A 19,368-nucleotide genomic window follows, 5' to 3' on the forward strand; every position below is an offset into this window, starting at 1 on the left:
AATACTAACAGTGGAAATATCAAGTTTATTCACAAACCATACTACAACCACCTCATTTACAGAAATATACCAGCTCGAGGCCGGGACTACTAGCCAGCCTGGAATAGGAGATTACATACATACTTCTCCAAACCCCCTCGTTCCCCGTTTATATTTTATCTTTGTCCCGGCACAAAACTCCCATAATAGCCTGGCAGTTCGGCGACCTGTCGGGTGGTTTCGCCCTCTAGCTCACTTCGTTCGAAGACCTGTGCTTCGGCCAGCTCTGGTGATGGTTTCTGCACCGATGACGGACTGTTGGGTATTTGTGAAGACTTCGGCTCCGTTGGTGGGGGCACGGAATCCGCCGGGGCGGTGGTCTTGCGGTTGCGACGGGTCCCAAGGAAGTATGCGAGGCCAGCAATTAAGGCTAACCCTACAACGCCTCCAACGACGCCGCCGGCGATAGCGCCGGTATGAGACTTATGAGGAGGAGGAGGAGATGTTGATTTCGCGGGAGGCTGCACCGGGGCCGTCGGGGTAGGTGTTGGGGTAGTGGTGGGATGAGTCGGGGCGGCGAAAGCTGTGTTTGTAGAGCACTGTTACTCATTCTATCCCTATGCCTGGAAATGAACATCTCACTTACCAAATTCTGTTGCCAGTGCGGGATCACTCCACGCGGGCTTGACGTAGTTTTGGTCATAGTATTTCTGGATTAGCTGCGCTCGCTCGTACGGTGCAGCTGCGGCGTCATAGTGATCCTTCCACTGCAATTCAGTCATGTCCATGACCCCTATACCGCTAGCCCACTCATCGAAGTCGGCGCCGAACTGATTGAACGTGCTAGGCGGGCGGCCGCCAATAGAGACCATTTGTCTGTTGCCGATGACGGAGCAAGTATGGCTGCACCGGCGGGTGCTCGTTGTCGCGGGGGTCTGAAACCATCTGAATGCAGGGAGAGAGAGGACATAGACATTTAAGTACCCAGGCTCATTAGGGTAGTTGAGGTCATATGTTGTATTGGTCATACCGCCGTATACAAATCTGATACGTTCACGTCAGCCTAGGTCCTGAGAAACATGAAGGTATACTTTACAGTTCGTATGTCTTCCCGTCGGATGAGGCCTTCCCCACCGTACAGAACTCTGTTCTTGGTGGAGGGATGTCGCCAGTCGCTCGCTGAACATACCATTTCTTCGTGGATACGTCATACAAGACAATATCTGCCATATCGCGCAATGATGTGTCTTGCTCAAATGTGAACGCTTGTTCGCTTGGATTAGTACCTCCGACAACGACCACAAAACCTTCTTGACCGAAATTCGAGGCGAACTCAGCCTTGGCCTGGTTAAAGTACGGTGAGCTATTTGGAATGTCGGTTGTAGAGTTGCTCCAAGTCTCACTCGATGGGTAATGCTCCACCAAGCCTGAGACAATGGTATTCGGGTAGACTGATTCGCCATTAGAGATGGAGCCTCCCAAGCTGTACAACGTCGAGTTGCCCACAGCCCAGGCTGATGCCCACGGCGCGTTCGATCCGTATGACAACCCATCTGTTGCAGGCGTGACTTCTTCAGACCAATAGATGGTGAGTCCGCCGGGTTGATAGGACCAAAGGTCGGCTGTCCAGTCCGTGCTATTGTATGCCCAACCGCCATATCTGTACACTCTGCCTGTGCTCTCATCGTACCAGGTTGCAGGCGCTCTGCGATGCGGCATGTTCGGGGCAGGGTCGGAGTTATTGGCAATATAGACGGAGACGTTGGTCCACGACTGAGTAAGGTCGACCGAGATGGTGGGCCAGACTGCGACAATCAGCCTCGTCAGGCCTTGAATTGACCGGGAGAGTGTAAACGCAACGATAGAAGGATCTCAATGTCCCGTTAGTCCATTCCCATGCCTCTCCATCCGATATATAGAGCCAGTCGCCAACGACAACAGCTGAGAAATCAGTAATAGATCAACCAAATGCGGGGAGACTGCAGGTACAAGATTGCCAGAACCATTGAGAGATGGTGGGTCGCAACAGCCCGCCTTGGACGCTGGAGACGGCTAGCAAAGCCGTGAGCGTTATCCAGAACATCGTGTATTGGGTCAACGTGGAGCGCTTGGTGAGAGGGGATTTCCTGAAGGAAAGCAAACTGACAGCCGAACGACCTCGTACTGGAAGGCCGCGAAGCTTTATTTCCAGTCGCCTGCACTCGGCTTCTGCGGCTGAGAGGTAATGAGGTGCTGTTCGCCTACACCAACATGGCAACCGTCGCAAAGACACGGCGACCGCGTATTGGGTGAGGCTTGCGCCACATGATGTTGATGCATTTTTTGGCCCCTAGTACACCCGTATTTGTTCACTTGGGCAGAAGGTAAAGTCTTGCCAGATGTATAGACATCGGTCGTTATTGGCCTCTGATTTTTGGATTGATGCTTGTGCTGGAGCCGTCCCGGTGTCCTGTTCTAGACCAGCTGCTAATTGGCACTTGTAGGAAGCTAAGTCCCGTTTTGGGGACTTGAACATCAGACGATGCAAACTCAATACCAAATTCTTTGTGGAGGCTGAGTGCCCAGACCATCTATCTTCATTTTGAGCGCAGAGTTTGGCGAAGCGTGCCGAAAGCCGCAGCGTCTGCTCTCGTGTGCAAGTACTCGGACGAGTATATGCAGATAAAGAAACTTGTTCCCATCTTCGCGATCGCTTGGCTGCTGATTGGTTTTCGGGCTTTCACCGGTCTGGCTATTCGATCGCTTACAGAGTCCCAGGCCCCGGGCCCATGCACGACGCTCGCTCTTCAAATTTGGAGGTCCAGCCTTACCATCGATCCGAGTGGCAACGTGGTTGGCTTGCTACCATTCTCGAGATAATGAATCAGGGGAGGTGTGTAAAGATCTCATCGGCTAAATTCACCGTAAATTGTGTGATCTGTGCGGACACCACTGGATGAGGTATCTGCCTCTTTGTTCTTCCAAAGCCAGCCTCGAGGCAGGCTTTTTGTTAGTGGTGTTCCTTTCCTTCTTTCTGGTCCTTGTAGTAGATGTGTATGCTGGGACGTTCAGAGTCAACTTAGGGTCTCGATATGTGAGAAACGGGGGGATCAAGGCATTCCCGGGAGACCGCTCTGTCTCGGGCGACAGGAGCACAGCGACGAGGAAGCTCGCCATGACGGCGCGTAGGAGGAGTTCATTGCGGGGACAAGAGCTTTATAGGACTGAAAACTGTACAGTAATGACAAGAAGAACGGTGATCTGTCGAAGCTGCTTACAATACTGCGTGTGTGATGGCTGCTTTGTGAGGCGGAAGCCATGCTGATGTGCAAGTTTCTCCGCATTCGAAGAAATCATTGTGGGTCTCCGCAGAAACTTGCATCATCTTGCACATGCATTTTGTCGCTGCACTCACCATCCTCCAACACCCCATCTCCCAAGGACGACCACTTCTGTCCAACCAGGATTGCTTTCATCCGCCGGCAGCCATGGTCTTTCAATCATGATAGAGGCCTTCGTCCAGGGCATGCGCCATGTCTCGAGGATTGCCGCTTGCGCGCCAGCGCGGACGACAAAAGTCGTCGACAGGCTACCAGCGTCCTTCGACCGAAGCTTCAGATATCACGTACCCAGACGGATATCAAACCTAACGGCCCCAAAAAACACTGCAGGCCAACTGCCCCAGCCCGTCAAGCTTCCTATTAGGATTTGGTCGCCTCGGGTCGATATTCCCGCAGGTCAAGGTCCGCAGATCAGGTCGAGGTCAAGTCTAGCTTGGATTGGATCCTTTTCTATAAAAGATGGACAGGCATCAGCACTTGATTTCTCAGGACTGCAGAAGGGTCTAAAGTACACCAGAGGCAGCCGGCATAGAGAATCGCCCTTGATCCGGTGGCGGGAATTCCATACTACACTCTTCGCAAGACAAAAGGCAGAGAAAGAAAGAGAGGGACACACAAAACAAAAAACGGGAGAAGATGCCTCAAAATCAGCTTCAGCAAAGGAGAATGCCTCGCAGGCTGGCTCAGGACAGCAGCATTCTTACCAAAGTCGTTTCTACGATAGACTGCATATGCCGCAGTTTCACCGTCCCACAAAGGAAGAACTTCTGGCTGCGGCCACGGGTTTCTGGTCTCGCCTCAAGGTACACTTTAAATGGTTCACAATCAAAAGCACAAGACCTTTCAATCTGGATGAAATTGTTGGATTCATCTCATGGATCGCGTTGGGCCATGTCATCTGGATTGTTGTCGGTACTACGACTTTCGTGTCTCTGGCCATCCTAGCCATCAACACTGTCTTTGCGCAAGAAACCCTTGCTGGCTGGATCGGGAATTATCTGACAAAATCATCCGGTCTTCAAGTCGTTTTCGAGTCCGCCATTGTCCCCAAATGGGGTGACGGCGTCATCACATTCAAGAACGTCTTCGTCTCCAGAAGACCCGGCCGGGTGCAATCCCGCGTCACCAAGGGATCGCCCGAAGCGGCCGCTCAAGCATCGTCGGCAGAAGACCCCGTGCCTCCAGAAGAGCAGAATTATACACAGTTCGACATCACAATTGGGGAAGTCAATGTCACCCTGTCCTTCAGCAAATGGTGGAACTCTAAAGGCCTGCTGCAAAATGTGGAAGTTAAACACGTAAGGGGAGTCGTCGACCGGACCCACGTTTTCGCAACCGGTGAAGAGATTGATCCAAAGTCGCTTCGGCATGAGCACAACCCTGGGGATTTCGAGATCGAGTCCTTTAAGATCGAAGATCTTTTACTGACAATCCTCCAACCTGAAGGGTTTCGACCGTTCCCCGTCAGTATCTATAACGCCGACTTGCCTCGCCTGCGGAAGCAGTGGCTGTTCTACGACTTTCTCTGTGCCAACAGCATCACGGGTGAATTCGACAAATCTCTTTTCACCATCCATCCGCGGCAGACACACTCGTATACCGGCACAAAGCTTAACGATCCCGAAGATCCGTCCAACGAACCTTGGAAAAAACAGTCACGCATTCGCATTGATGGCATAAACATCGACCATATAAACCGTGGGGTGGCTGGGCCCTTGTCTTGGATTCACGAAGGCAATGTCGACATTGTGGCGGACATTATGATCCCCAACGACAGCGAGGAATCCGTTATGAAAGTCATGACTGATTTTTATGAACGGATGGAAGCGACCTTGACATCGAGGAAACATCTGGAGCAGCAGCGTTATGGCGAAATTTCTCCCGAGGATGAGCCCATTGCCTCCGGTGGAGTCGTGCTAACAACTCCAAACTCTCAACCGGTAAGAGAAGAGGACAAGCGCTTCATAGTGATGGATCTCCGCATTCACTTGAACGACGTGCGCGCCGTCGTCCCCATTTTCACACGCGATCTATCATATATCAACAACGCCCTGATCCGTCCCATTGTCGCCTACATCAATTCCCGGAGAACGTTCATTCCGATCAACTGCCGGGTCGTCAAGCGTCTCTCGGATTTTGACGGGAGCTGGACTGTCTTTGATTCCGGGTTGATGGATGATCTGTCGGCGGAAGTGTACGATGCGTTTGCAAGAGATGTCACAGACGAGCAGGCACGTTTGAGACGGTTCAAGAAAGTTGGACTATGGAGTTTGCAGCTTGCTGTACAGGCTATCTTCCTAGTAAGTTCAATCGCTTGATTTCTTCGCTTGGGTTGGATCAGCTTTTAGCATACCGTCTCGCGAAGCGTCGACTAATTGAGTGATAGGGGATGGCTGGGAACATTGCTTGATCCGACACGACATTCACGAACAGTTTCCACTCTATACCACATGTCTTGAGGTTGCGTGCGTTGTAACAAAAGTGAATATTGGGTTTAGACGTTGCTTCGACGTTCGGAGGGTCAACCTAACTCCCTCGATGGTGTAAGGCGTCAAAAGTGTACATATTTTACATCCCTCTCCGGCACGTTGAGACATTGCAGTTTTTCGCCTCGAGATGGCGTACACTGGAACCACTGAGCCGCTCGATCATGAAGCAAAAAGTTCCATTGCAACCAAGTCATGTCCCTGTTTTGGAGTATCTAGTGTTCCTGCTCAGCTTGGTCCTTTCTCTCCTTGCGCTGATATCCCTATGAATAAGGCAAAGTCACTTGAATCTCACCCTGCGAACCCATTCGCGGCACCCTGGCTCGAAATTATCTCGCGTCCCGAGGTGATATTGTCGAGTATATCAATACCTAGGCCTCTAGGCCCCACATGGTGTATTGCTGGCAACAAGTTCCCCTCATGTGGGCCGCAATACAAAATCCAAGAACGCTGCCCCGCGACAATATTGTGTCGAGGAAGCCTTTATCCCACGAAAAGACGAAGAGTAGAGTTGATTCTGTATCCAGCTAGATTGACCGTGGACACTCCCGAGACTTGAGATCCACGGAGTTCGCCATGGCACCGCCTTTTCGAGCCGATCAAGTCGGATCGCTACTCCGTCCGCAGAGCCTGGTCGAGGCGAGGAAGAACTCGAATCTCCAGGGCGCGCGACTCAGAAACGGCCCTGTCGCCCAAGAAGAGGACGATGCCGCGGCAAATCTCACTGCCGGTTCTTCCTCCAACGAAGCCGATCCAATAGAGGTCCTACGCACCGAGCAAGCAAAGGCCATCAAAGACGTCGTCGGCGAGCAACTCTCGCGACACATCCTGCCCATCACCACGGGAGAATATGAGCGAGGGATCTTCTACGGCAACTTCTTCGAGTCCCTCTCCGGCTTCGAGGTGCGGTACACGCCCATGGCCGACTTCAAGGTCGACTTCCCCACGAATCGCCCGTTGATCAAATGGGGCCTCCCCGGGCGCGATGCGGGGTTCCCGACCTCGAACAAGGTCACGCTCGAGAGGTCCGCGTACCTGGACGACTGGTTGTATCTCCGTAGCCTCCTGCCCGAGGAGCGGTGGAGGGATGCGAAGATGACGGTCCCGCCGCCGGGCTGGTGGCATATCCAGCTCAAGGAGCCCTTTGACCGCAGCCTGTATGAGAACGATGAGGCGCTGTTACGGGACCTGAGCGCCGCAGTCAGGAAAGAGATCTTGACGCTGTACGAGCATGGCTTGAGGGTCGTGCAGGTGGATGATCCCAATCTCTCGTTCTTCTGCGACGAGGAGTGGATCCAGGCGTGCCAAAAGGAAGGCGTCGACCTCGAGCGGCTGCTCGAGCTGTATATCACGTCCCACAACGACGCCATCAAGGACTTGCCCTCGGACCTCCATGTCGGAATCCACATCTGTCGCGGAAACTTCCCCAACGGCGTCGGCCTCGCCAGTGGCAGTTACGAGCGGATCGCGAGGAAGCTGTTCAACGAGACCGGCTACAAGTTGTTTTATCTCGAGTTCGACAGTCCCCGGGCCGGCGATTTCACGCCTCTCAAGTACCTGCCGTCAGACAAGGCGGTGGTCTTGGGCGTGGTGACGACCAAATCCGCAGAGATGGAGGATCTGGACGAACTGAAGAAACGCGTCTATCAGGCCGCGGACGTGGTGGCGGAGGGCCAGGGGAATGGAAGGACAAGAGAAGACGCGCTCCGCGACAACCTCGCAGTGTCCCCTCAATGTGGCTTCGCGAGCGACCATTCTGAAGGAGGAGTCGGGATGACCAGAGAGCGCATGTGGGAGAAGCTGGGGCTGGTCAAGAGGCTATCCGAGGAGATCTGGCCGGGGTGGGATAAAGATCGGAAATAGAAGGCCTTTATCTCTCGGTAAGCAATCTTGTATGGTTCAAGCCCAGTATGGGAATCGGACTCTTGAGCCTACGCAATGGAAAACTAGGATGAGAAAAGAAACAAAATTCAAGCAACTGCGGCACCCGAAGCCTGTCAATTTTCTTCAAATATCTAGGATCCCTGCCTGCTTGTTGCCTCTGAGACAGGATCGATCGAGACGGCGAAAGTATATCCCAATCGATCGTTGATTAATTGCCAGTAAAATTTGGCCCTGAGCGTGCCATACCTGCTCGTTATAAATCTTTGAGAGTATTGGTCAGTTCCCGCCAGAAATCTCATACATTTCTGACTATCGCGGAAACACCAACTCGAGACTGATGTAATGCCAATCTCAGAGAAGTCTTCGCCAGTGAACTGCCACTCTTTATGTCGAAGTATCCAAGAAGAATCCATGAGGTTATCAAACCGCTTCTTGGAAAGACTATCTGGCTTCGGACATTCCAGCCTCTTGGGGACTTTTCGACTGAGGAAGACCAAGCACGCAGGCCTGAAAAGAGAGTCGAACCCAAGCTTTATAGCGACGCAAGCAAAACCAGATCGCGCCGGCCGCCGGAGTACGAGCACCCCAGCGGTCCCGCAGCACCCGTCAGGCATCTCGATGGTTCTGTCTTGGGGATTCCATCTCCGCGCGTAGACGACGAGATCTTCCCATGTTGAACAATCACCCAGGCGAAACCCATAAAGCCGACGTTCCGGAGTCACCTTGATACACAGCTCCCGTGAAATCAAAAGCCTTTGATTTCGAAAGCACTGGTTCATGGGATGCTCCAACAGGACGTCAGCCAAATCTCTTTTCACGAACTGGATGTGGCTTCTGCCGTACGAGAGCCTCCCGTATTGACCTGAATCCGAGAGGAGAATCCCAACTTTCTTCTTGGTATTCCGATCGTGACATGACAGAAGCGCAAGATAAGTGTGCATTGACCAAATAATTAGCGGTAGTCCAATTTCCAAGCCCATATTCGTCATTGAGTAGGGCGTGTCTCGATTGGGCGAGTGACCCTTGACGATATTGGCACAGCCTTCGAAAAGTCTGGTGAGTCTGCAAGGAGAGATGTCTTTTCAAGAGGAGCGGGGAGGGTCTTCCAGGCGAAGATGGAGTGGTCAGAATTTCGCTTGATAATCTCCTCTTGAAGTCTTATGAATGCTCTCTCCCCCTCCCCATAGAGCATCGGCATGTTGACTTCAAAGATACCAAGAAGGCAGTAAGCAACGTCCTCCTTCCGCGTGGTTTTCCTGTTGGATGCCTAAGCCATTCTCTGTGCCACCGAATACGTGTTCAGATATAGCGAGTCCAACGCCCTCATTTCCATACCTGTTGCGGCCGTGATCCATGGCTGCAGCGAGAATTTTGTCCCGATATACCTCCACGAACAGTCAAAGAAATCCACTTTCGATGGGGCAATCAGTTCCTGTAACGTCCACCCTCGAGTAAACCATGCGCTTTGTCCGAAGCTCTTGCCAACACCAGCTTCATTTAGTGGAAGGTGAACGTCCGAGAGGTACGCGTAGCATTGTTTCGAATTCTTGTACCACGCATACATGGAATTAATAGCTTCTGAGAGTTCGGAGCTGCTATCCTTGTTGATGCAGCAAGTGTCGACCCAGATGTATCGAAGACCGTCACGTTGTGCCTGCCGAGTTGAATTGCAAATTTTTGCGTAGCCTTGCTTCTCCGTGGGGTACCCGTTTCTCGCATCCTCAAACAGCACTTCACCCTCTTCCCACCTGTGAGAGAGAATTGCATCTTCGGGGATCTTGTCGTCGTCGAAGGATTCCAGGGCTAGAGTCTGAGTGTTGATCAGCCGCATCTTGAGATTGCCCGCTGCGAGACTGATGGGGACAGCCCGATCAGAGCTCAGTAACGATGTGACATGTCCAATATGCGCAATTCAAAGGGCATGAAATGCGGCAGAAGCTAATTCTACATAAACACAAAAGCTTCAATCAACGGCTTGAAGCCACGCAAGTGGGGGACAAGAGATGGCACTTTAATGAAAAGGAAGGAGAGAAGGACACGGTCCGTCGAACTCAAGTGTCTGGCGAGGCTGAGAACTGACGACAGCCTCGCGGGCGCCAGCGCAAGCGTGGGTCACGGACCCGAAACCCCACACTCATTCGACCCCACCTCGTCGCCCAATCCCCATAAGGACCAGAGTGACGACCCCGCTTTTCTCGCCCAGGCCGGATGCAAATTTGGCCCAGGAAAGACGTGATGGGGATACGAACTTGCGGTTCCTCAGCCTACTTCTTCCTCCATTCACGTACAAGTATGACTTATCAGTCTGATGGTAGGCCTTTCCACCTTCTACTGATTGCGCAATTTTAGCGGCGAACACAATATCGAGCTGAAGTGTTGCGAGTGAAGGTAGGATGGCGCAACCAGGCTCGAGAATGCCTCTAGACGACGGACTCGTCGAGTATATCTTCTTCTGCTTATCACCTCCCCTTAAGGTCATGTATTCAGATCGTAGACGCTCACAAATGCCTTAAAAGGCTATCCCAATCTCCAGAATATTCTCTCAACTGGTGAGCGATCAGGAAAGTTTCATCTCTTATATTTCCGCTTATTTGAAGGATCATCTAGATAATTTGGACTCGTGTCCGCTATTCAAGGAACTGATTCGCTAGTCTAGTTTTCTCAGGAAGAAAGAATGTCTGCCAATCCCAAAGAAGTGGACGCAGTTGTTGTCGGTGGAGGATTTGGCGGTATCCGTCTCGTCAGCCTTCTTCAGGACAGGCTTCATTTCCAGAATGTCGTCGCAATTGAGAAAGGCAGCGCTTTAGGGGGGACCTGGTATTGGAACCAGTACCCTGGCTCTCAGACTGACACCGAGAGCTGGGTCTATCGCTTTTCGGACGACCGTGATCCGCCTAGATGGAACACGAGATATCTAAAAGCCGAGGATCTCCAGGAGCAAATCATTGACACGGCCAAAAAATCCAACGTCTTGGAGAACTACATCTTCGAGAACGAAGTCGTCTCGGCGCACTACGACGCGACTAGCAATCGCTGGCTCGTTACGACCGACAAAGGACTCCGGTTCTCTGCGACTTACTTTCTCACTGCTCTTGGGATTCTAACTAACCCCTATATACCGGACTTTCCTGGTTTGAACTCCTTTAAGGGTCTCTCTTTTCACTCTGCCAGGTGGCCTAAAGGTCTCGACGTCACGGGAAAGCGTGTGGCGGTGATTGGCACTGGACCGTCCGGAAGCCAGATCACCGGGTCCATCCATCACCTCGTGAAACAGATTACCGTTTTCCAACAGCGAGCCCAATATATAGTGCCCGTCAATGATCGACCGGTGACCGAAGAAGAGAAAAAGGAGATCTATGAGAACTACGATAAGATCTGGGATACCGTGTTCAATTCGCTTTTTGCGATGGGGTTTGCAGAGAGTAAGAAGTCAGCGCTCGAAGTGTCAGAAGCAGAGCGGAGAGAAGTATACGAACGTATCTGGAACAAAGGTGGGGGCTTCCGGTTCTTCTTCGAAACCTTCAACGACCTCGGAACAAACGTGGCTGCGAACGAGACCGCCGCGGCATTTGTTCGAGAAAAAATTGCGGAGATTGTCAAGGACCCAGAGACAGCAAAATTGCTTCAGCCCAAGGGACACTATGGTGGACGTCCGCTTTGCACACAAGGGTATTATGAAGCGTTCAACGAACCGAATGTCTCTCTTGTCGACATCTCCAACAATCCCGTTGCTAAAATCACTCCAACTGGCTTGGAACTGCGAGACGGAAAGACCTTTGAATTTGACATCATTGTGTACGCCACTGGGTTCGACGGAGTCGACGGTGCCTACCACAACATTGACATCACTGGACGCAACGGGCTCAAACTGATAGATGCGTGGAAGGGAGGAGCGAACGCTCTGTATGGTGTCAGCGTGTCCGCGTTCCCCAACTTTTTCACCGTTACAGGACCTGGGGGCCCCTTCGCGAACATGCTCCCCTCAATCGAGTTGCAGGGTGATTTCATCGTCAAGCTCATCCAAGAGGCAAACACGAGGGGGGACAATACAGTGGAGGCCGACGCAAAAGCCCAGGCCGAGTGGGCCCAAACCGTCCAGCAGATCTCCAAGGCGACTGTCTTTGACAAAGTCAAGTCATGGATCCAGAACGATAACGTGGAGGGCAAGAAGAAATACAGCGCCTTCTTCCTGGCTGGTCTGCAGAACTATATCGCCAGGCTGGCTGAAGAGACCGAGGCAAAGTATCCATCGTTTGTGTTTGCGAAGTGAGGTGAATCGGAACACGATCAAGAGTGCTTAGACTTGACATGGTCGAAGCAGCAAATTGAGTAGCAACCACGGTGAAGCCGCAATCCGGCGGGCTCTGTCCAGAAATACCTGATAGAGTCTGGCACAAAATAGATACCAACTTACATGTAGCCATAGACCCTCGGGAGCAGTGCCACTGACTTTTCAAGTCGGATCGGGCCGCTAAATCGCCGATTCTCTGCATGGCTTGGCATCTCAGCCTCACCTTCGACGTGCCTCGAATGCATCTTGCACCCTACTTTGTACATGGGGAAAGCATCAGTCACTTTGGCTATTTCAACGATTTGCATAAGATATCTTTACTCGAAGGACCTCCGTCCCGAAGATTTGATACCAACGCCACTATGAATGACGCCTCTCGGATATGGAAACCCCTCGACACGTCGCGGCGAGAGATCAAGCTGGAGATCAGGCTGCTGATTCTGGCGCCTGACAGAGATCGACATGCGGGCCCTCGCGGAAAACTCATAACGGTGTCATTGGAACAGCAATTGTTCTATGAAGCTATATCCCATGCGTGGAGCGGCCTGTCTGAGCCTAATAATATCCACATCAACAATACCGAATGGCCGATCACAACTGAGGTCTTGATGGCTCTGCAACAGTTGTGACACACGGTAGACGAAAAATTATTTTGGTCGACGCTCTGTGCTCATATCCCTATCGAACCGCAATGAAATACCTCAGAATTCTGAGGTTTGCACCTCTGTTTTGTGAGGGGTTTCATTACAAGCACTGACTCATTTGCGTCTTTGGAGACCTAATTTCGGCACCTCCAGCATTCGGTTAAACATACCTTCGAGTAGAAATATGTTTCAGCTAAGCCTCAATAGGCTTGGCTCATCCCTGCCCCTTCGCTGCTGCCTAGAATTCATTACAAAATATACTAGTCCTCAAGGATCTTGGTAACAACAACATATGATATTGCTCGCTTTAGATGTCAGGAATGGCTCGCCAGCGAACTATCTAATAAGTATATTGCCTATCTATAGGCGCAGAACGACAGCGATTCCGAAGCTGGAGAGCTTCAGAAGGTAGCCTACGACTCATACGCTTATATACACCTAGCCCCTTGAGGTCTTGGCACCCCTTGTTCATGACACATTAGAGTTGACGGAGGAGGTGGTGGCACTGCAGAAGAGCAAGCTCGGGGCGGATCATACTGACACGTTGGCATCGAAAAGACTTCTTGCTCATCTCTTTTCGAACGAAAATGAGGCATTATTAATATCGGAAGCTTCACGTCGGCCAAAGCATTCACAAAGTCAGGTTTCTTCAACGGGTTCGCTCAGGAAGGAAACAAGCAACTGAGTTTAGGAACTGATTGCAATCTTCTATTCTGCACGGCTAAATTAAACCCTCGCACAAGACTCGGTCTTCCAAATTGGCTTCTAAATGAAAGTGATACGACTCGCCAAAGCCCAAACAGTATGGGCAGTTCTTGCAACATTAGATCATTGCCTAGTCCCAACAGCCTGTTTTCTAGATTATTTCATCACACAGTTTCACCCGTCTCAAGGCGACTGTTGACCCATGTTGCTGTAACCACGGGGATAAGTGGAACAGGCCTGGTTCTTATAGGCCATAGCTATGCAAGGAACTGTCAAAGCCGTGTTTGCTATTTGCATCAACAAGCGTTCTGGCTACTTGGCACAACCCATCACGTTGCACAGCATAAATTATGCAGCATCTGTCAATCGAATTCTAAGGAAGGATACCGGCAGAAAACACGTTCAATCGGTGAGTTGCACTACGTCACTTTCATTTTCTGTTCTCATGCACAGTGTTCTCATATACCGCGGCAGATACATGAAAGGGCAATAAAATTCACATGTCAAAAATGTGGAAAGATATTTTATCGACCGAATGGTTTCCAATTCAGCAGATCCAAGGCAAAGCTGCTTACTTGACTTATAGGCATCTTGATGCAAAATGGGGTTGTGATGAATAGATCTGGCACATCGCCGAATGTTGGCACTTCAAAGGAAAATGATACTGATCGTTCTTCGCGGAAATGTTCTTGTATTTTGCCTACAGCATCTGGTATCAGCCAGTTGTTTTAATGCCGTCGCACAGACAGCGAAAGCCGAGCAGCGTCGGGCCGCCGTACATTCCATGTGCTGAAGAACACCAACAAAGGGCGCGATTGAGACTGGGTTCGTCTTGATACACTTCTCCCCCATTCCATTTACTGTCAACCGTATGGATTTTTGCCATTCTTGAACAACCGTTAGCTATGACCAAAAGGTAGCGTGGAGACCGTCCCTGGCAAACCACCTTGAAGCAACGATTCTATCATTTTTCATCCCGAGGCCAGGGCTTCCAACCTCTATCTTCATTCATCTTAGGATCTTCCGACTCGGTGGCCGTTTCCATCCACTGCTCAAAGGCTCCTTTGTGTGCCTCACATGAGACTTCCCACATTAGGAGATAAACATAGCCCTTCGTCATGTCAGGCCGATGCCTTCTTGGATGGGACAAGGGCGTCCTTTAAATCCTTTGTCCATTGACGAACCGGCTTCCGCCCATGTCTGAGCTCTTTGTACGACGTCTTCAAAGGCTCCGGAAGCAGGTTTGCGTCCAGAAGCCCATCATCATCGATGTATTCCTCCACGTATACGATCATTGCTATTCCAAACGCACCTATATGCTTCTCTGAATCACGCGCGTACAGACGCATAAAGGCTTCCAGCAGGATGTGAGCCTTGGGAACGACGACTGCATCATGGTCCAACTTGAAGACACCGGAACCTCGGCCGGGTCGCTGGGCGGGAGAATAGTCTGGTCGGATGCGAGGGCGAAATGCGGGGGAAAAACGTGGGCATCTTCGGGCACAAGAAAGAGCTGTCGAATGGTAACAGGAACCAAATAGTCTGTGTTCGCAGTTTTTCGGATGAGAACCAGTCTCAGATTGAAAAGGTAATCTTGTCGTTTGCGCGACTAGCAGTTTCGCTACTGGTTGGCTAAAGCCTGTTGGGACTTGGCGGTTGTGACAGGCGGGCCTGAGGCCCTTTGCTTCCTTCAAATCTGCAATCAAACTCAGCAGACACTCCAGGCAATGCCGCTTTGAACAAAAAAGCGAAGGACCGACATCTCGGATCTTTCAGAATCGTTCGTGATATCCATTGCTCGGGCTCTCATCAAGGATCAGGAGCCCTGTGTGCTCTTGGGCCAACTATCTGCTCAACGTTCATGGCATACGATCAATTATGGGTGTAGGTATCCCTCAACCAGCAAATTCCTGAACCCGAACTAATGCCGGGCGAGTCAATTGACTTTGTCATTCCAGATGCCCGTCTGGCAATTGGTATCAAGACTCTCACTCAGTTCAAGAGCCTCATGACATGTCCAGACAATAAAGTCTGCCCTTCAATCTCGAGAGAGTGGCAAACGCAGCCACCAGCATTTCACATGCACTTCAAAGACGCAGAGGTCACCGTGGCTCTGTATCCACAATCCGCGAGTATTGGGATTGGGAGACGCAGAGGGGGATGGTGTCCAGGAAAAATGCAAAGGGGGAAGGCGTACATGGAGGAACGGATGGCGGAGTGGGGGAGGCGGTTGGGGGAGTTTTGTGAGAGTATGGGTGGGGCGCTGGAGAGGAGGGATTTCGTTGGGCAGAGCGCATGATGGTGGGGAGGGTGTGGCGAGAGATACGCCAAGGGATCACAGGACGGAGAGTCGACAGTGGTGATGGGGAGATCCTAATGGCGGTGAAAGAGAAGTGAGACACGGGTGCGAGGATTTTGACGGCAATAACAATCAATGCAGGGGATGTTGCCTGAATAGTAAATGGACAATGAGGACGACGAGTCAATGACCAGAGAGAAATCAATGATATTGATGGCGATGCATAATGAGCTCCGAATTGCCAGGTGGCTGAATCTATCAGACGGAGCGAGAGGCTATCCTTCCGAGCGCCTGTGAGAGTCTGAGAACATGGCTTCTGCACTCCCAGCGTCTCCCTCAATGGCACAGGGAGGTTGGTACCCAGGAAGGGAGAAGGAAAGAACGAGGCAGAGCTCAGCAGGGTCGACTCCGTAGCTTGAGATTGCCATCGATTCTGGAACTTATTATCAGGCTTACTTGGACATCCGTCAATTTGCATCCAAATACCCTTGACGTTGACGAGGCGAGAGTACATATGACAGCGAGATACAATAATCACGTCTAAACCGCTTATACTTGCTCGCCAACTATTCAATGCGGGCGCTCTCATGCAGTTTTCCACGGTTTCGAAGGTTCGGAACAATGCGCATCTCGTTCTCCGTTCGGGATAGTCTCTTTCTTGCTCATTTTGAATAGCAGCTTATCATGCTGTCGGACCTCACACCAAGGGAGCATCCTACTGAAGCATCCACAAGACTGGTCGCTCCCCTACACCTCCTCTGACAGTAGTGATCGGGTCAAGCGTACCATCGCCACCCGCTTATCGCACGCAGCCAGCATGGATGGATCGGGCCTGCGTACCATCGAGTTCGATTTCTGAGAAGTTCATTCCGGCTTGCCTTTATTCTCCAGGGTGACGTTCTCGTTCTCTGTGTCTGAGGGATCTGAATCTCCAAGAGGGTCGCGGTCCGGCATTTCTGCATTTTTGGGGACTTTCGCGGTCATCATGGTCTCGAGGAAGGCTTTGCCCCACTTGGCACTGCTCTCAAGTTAGTAGTCTGAGGTCACGGAAAGTGAAAATAACGTTCGTGGATTATTCACAAGTAAGGGGGAATGAGAAACTTGTAAGACGAACCTTGTCCAAGTATCCACGACTTTCATAATTCCTTGGTGCCTCTCAGCTCTTTCCTCCTCACTCATCTTGAGTGCCACATTGATGCTCTCCGCAAACCTCTGCGTATCCCAGGGGTTGAATGTGACCATCGAGGACGGAGGTAGCGTCTTTATGGCTCCGACATAGTTGGACATCATGAGAATACCTTTGTTCTCCTCCTGACAAGCGGCGTATTCGTAGCTTACAAGGTTAAGACCGTCTCGAATGGACGATATTATGCAGATGTCCGACGCTGCGTACAACGCTGCGAGTAGCTCCGGCTTCACTGACCGATAGAGATAGTGCACAGGCGTATGCTTAAAGGTTGCTGCAAGCAGTGAGTCAGCGCAACCTGGCACGACTCCAATCTAAGATCAGGGGCAACCTACCATGTTTGCCATTCACGTTTCCAACAAGATGTTCCACTTCCTGCCTCAAGATTCGATACTCCGTCACTTCAGCTCTTGTGGGGATCGCCAGCTGCACAAGAACCACTTTGCCTACCCACTCAGGACGATCGGTCATCAGTCGGTCAAACGCCAGTATTTTTTGTGGAATGCCTTTGATATAATCAAGGCGATCAACGCCTAGAAGGATTTTTTGACCTTTGAACTGATGCTGTAGGCTAGTAAGTTCTTTCTTCGCGGCTTCCTCTTGGAGCCTCTCCCGCCACTCATCTGCTTCGATCCCGAGAGGGAAGCCGTGTACAATGACTTTCCTTCCTTCCCAGTGGAGATCATTCGGTGATCTCGGAACCCCTGGAAGTACCTTTCGTGCACTGTCCAGGAAGTCTTTCGCGTACTGGTTTGTATGGAAACCAACTACGTCACACAAGAGTAAGCTCTTACAAATCTCCTCTCGGAAGGGTAGGATGGTGAAGTAGTCTTCAGTGGGAAATGGGGTATGCAAGAAGAATCCAATCTTGAGGTTCCTTTTCCTTTTCAGTCGTTGACGGAGGATGCCAGGAAGTAGAAGTAGATGATAGTCGTGTACCCAAATCATGTCGTTGTCCTCGACGTATGGGAGAATATTGTCCGCAAATATCTCGTTGACTTCTTGGTAGGCCTGGGCCCACTCAGTTTCCGAGCCAGCTTTCTCCGGCATACGGTGTAGTAAAGGCCATAGGATTGAGTCTGCACCTGATCAGTATGTCCGCTCGTGATTAGTGATGGTGTGGACGACTTACTGGAGAAACCATTATAGTGCTTCTGGGCCAGGTCTTCCGACAAGAAGATGGGCACAGCATTGAACTTGTCCTGCAAGTGTCTCCGTACCTTGTCCTTATCGTTGCGATGAATGTCAATCCCCGGCCAACCAAACCATTTAAAGTCGACGACTTTGCCAAGTCCTTTTAGGCCAGAGACGAGTCCGCCCGAGGATATACTGTACTCGAACTCGCCATCATCTTTGGGCTTTATGGACATTGGTAACCGGTTGGCCACAACCAGGACGCGGCCTTCAAAGTCGGGGTCGATGCCGTCCGCGCTATTGGAAGCCATTCTGTTGATTAGCGTTGAAGTGGACTGGAGCCTGCTTTTCGTACTGTGAGTCAAGTTAGAGTTCTGGACAGCACTTTCGGTTGACACGCTGCGAAAATAATGTGCTTGGAGGCATATTATAGCTTGACGTTCTGGGCTTTAGGCGAATCCAACTATGATGTCAGAATAAACAACATAAGCCAAGGACCTGATATCTTCGGTTTCGTGCATGTGGCTTGGAAACGTGGAGTAAGCTCTGGGAGATAGGAGGACAGCACAGAAGGCCGAAGGAGCTGAATTCAGCTTGAGCATGGAATCGGCGGCCAGATGTCTCATTCGGCATCACAAAACGATGCTGCTGTCTACCTGTCGCGCTGCTGCAGTTCACGGATATTACACTCGGATGTCAACTGGAAGAGTCCTACTGAATCCTCAGGCGTTTTTCGAGGAAGCAAAGTGCCACTGCGACCAGTGATGGCCGTGCGATGGGGACATGTGGGCAGAAACAGGTTGTCCTTAGATGGTTTGGAGTTGGATGATTTGTGCAGGTTGACAGGGCAGGTTGAGCCGTCGGAAAAGTGGGTGAGGCGAGCTGGCCCCGGAACTTTTACCCTCCACTGAAACGATAGGGAGTGGCGCCAAACCTGCAGCTAGAACGCCGAAGCTCCAGAGTAGTGAAGGCTGCTGGAAAATCCATCCGTCCTGTAAAGAAAAAGTGACGCAAGTTAGAAGTCTGCGGTAAGCTGTGGCAACTGCCACCGCACCTTGCCGGTCATGCCGGACGAGGCTGCCAGCCTGGCCACTCCCACAGGGTTTGGATTTGCATATCATGCGAAAATTGGGTGATTGTCCTCGCTATTCATTTTCCAGCTTTCATGAGTTTAAATATACATGGCCTTACGTAGGCATCGTCTGCATCTACTGCAAGAGAGCATCGAATCTCAAACTAATTGTACAAATTCTCCTTGTGCTCATCATCCTGCAAGCGCCACATCCAGGCTCCCAAGTATCTGCATGGGAACGATGAGGCTGAAATTGTGGAGAATCTTGAGTACCCGAGGAATGTGACATCGCCAGAGTATTGACACGTTGAAACTCGATGTCGCCATGCGTATCCTCTGATGATAGGGCACACACCAGCTCCATTGAA

The 19,368-nt window shown here is 51.2% G+C and overlaps 5 protein-coding genes across 6 annotated transcripts; 3 read left to right on the plus strand and 2 right to left on the minus strand.

The window, feature by feature from the left end:
- Window positions 1-10: 10 nt before the first annotated feature.
- PV07_09426 lies at window positions 11-3,251 on the minus strand. 2 transcript variants are annotated; one of them, XM_016396686.1, is made up of 4 exons: window positions 1,840-3,251; window positions 1,076-1,784; window positions 626-1,023; window positions 11-562 (listed from the first exon to the last, which is right to left on the minus strand). In XM_016396686.1, exons 2-4 carry the CDS (start codon window positions 1,696-1,698, stop codon window positions 156-158), a joined length of 1,428 nt encoding a protein of 475 aa, XP_016246542.1. In that variant the 5' UTR covers window positions 1,699-1,784; window positions 1,840-3,251; the 3' UTR covers window positions 11-155. The 2 variants fall into 2 exon arrangements, with proteins under 2 accessions (XP_016246542.1, XP_016246541.1); XM_016396685.1 differs by having other exon boundaries at window positions 1,076-3,251.
- A 128-nt stretch (window positions 3,252-3,379) lies between these two features.
- On the plus strand, window positions 3,380-6,129 carry PV07_09427 (uncharacterized protein). Its single transcript, XM_016396687.1, has 2 exons — window positions 3,380-5,599; window positions 5,686-6,129. Exons 1-2 carry the CDS (start codon window positions 3,461-3,463, stop codon window positions 5,707-5,709), a joined length of 2,163 nt encoding a protein of 720 aa, XP_016246543.1. The 5' UTR covers window positions 3,380-3,460; the 3' UTR covers window positions 5,710-6,129.
- A 148-nt stretch (window positions 6,130-6,277) lies between these two features.
- PV07_09428 (uncharacterized protein) lies at window positions 6,278-7,778 on the plus strand. Its single transcript, XM_016396688.1, has one exon. The coding sequence runs from the start codon at window positions 6,362-6,364 to the stop codon at window positions 7,646-7,648; it is 1,287 nt and encodes a 428-aa protein (XP_016246544.1). The 5' UTR covers window positions 6,278-6,361; the 3' UTR covers window positions 7,649-7,778.
- Window positions 7,779-8,936: 1,158 nt separating this feature from the next.
- On the minus strand, window positions 8,937-9,500 carry PV07_09429 (uncharacterized protein; the record flags this gene model as incomplete). Its single annotated transcript, XM_016396689.1, has 1 exon — window positions 8,937-9,500. One exon carries the CDS (start codon window positions 9,498-9,500, stop codon window positions 8,937-8,939), a length of 564 nt encoding a protein of 187 aa, XP_016246545.1.
- Window positions 9,501-12,160: 2,660 nt separating this feature from the next.
- Window positions 12,161-12,589, plus strand: PV07_09430 (uncharacterized protein; the record flags this gene model as incomplete). The annotated part of the gene is made up of 1 exon (XM_016396690.1): window positions 12,161-12,589. One exon carries the CDS (start codon window positions 12,161-12,163, stop codon window positions 12,587-12,589), a length of 429 nt encoding a protein of 142 aa, XP_016246546.1.
- Window positions 12,590-19,368: the final 6,779 nt, after the last annotated feature.

The sequence above is a fragment of the Cladophialophora immunda genome, assembly GCF_000835495.1.
Source record: "Cladophialophora immunda strain CBS 83496 unplaced genomic scaffold supercont1.5, whole genome shotgun sequence".
NCBI lineage: Eukaryota > Fungi > Ascomycota > Eurotiomycetes > Chaetothyriales > Herpotrichiellaceae > Cladophialophora > Cladophialophora immunda.

Coding starts and splice junctions, on each gene's coding strand:
- PV07_09426 (XM_016396686.1), bottom strand. CDS start 1,698: ATGCCGCATCGCAGAGCGCCTGCAACCTGGTACGATGAGAGCACAGGC. Junction 1,024..1,075: donor GACGGGAAGACATACGAACT/GTAAAGTATACC, acceptor TGAACGTATCAG/ATTTGTATACGGCGGTATGA. Junction 563..625: donor CGCACTGGCAACAGAATTTG/GTAAGTGAGATG, acceptor CTACAAACACAG/CTTTCGCCGCCCCGACTCAT.
- PV07_09427 (XM_016396687.1), top strand. CDS start 3,461: ATGATAGAGGCCTTCGTCCAGGGCATGCGCCATGTCTCGAGGATTGCC. Junction 5,600..5,685: donor CTGTACAGGCTATCTTCCTA/GTAAGTTCAATC, acceptor ATTGAGTGATAG/GGGATGGCTGGGAACATTGC.
- PV07_09428 (XM_016396688.1), top strand. CDS start 6,362: ATGGCACCGCCTTTTCGAGCCGATCAAGTCGGATCGCTACTCCGTCCG.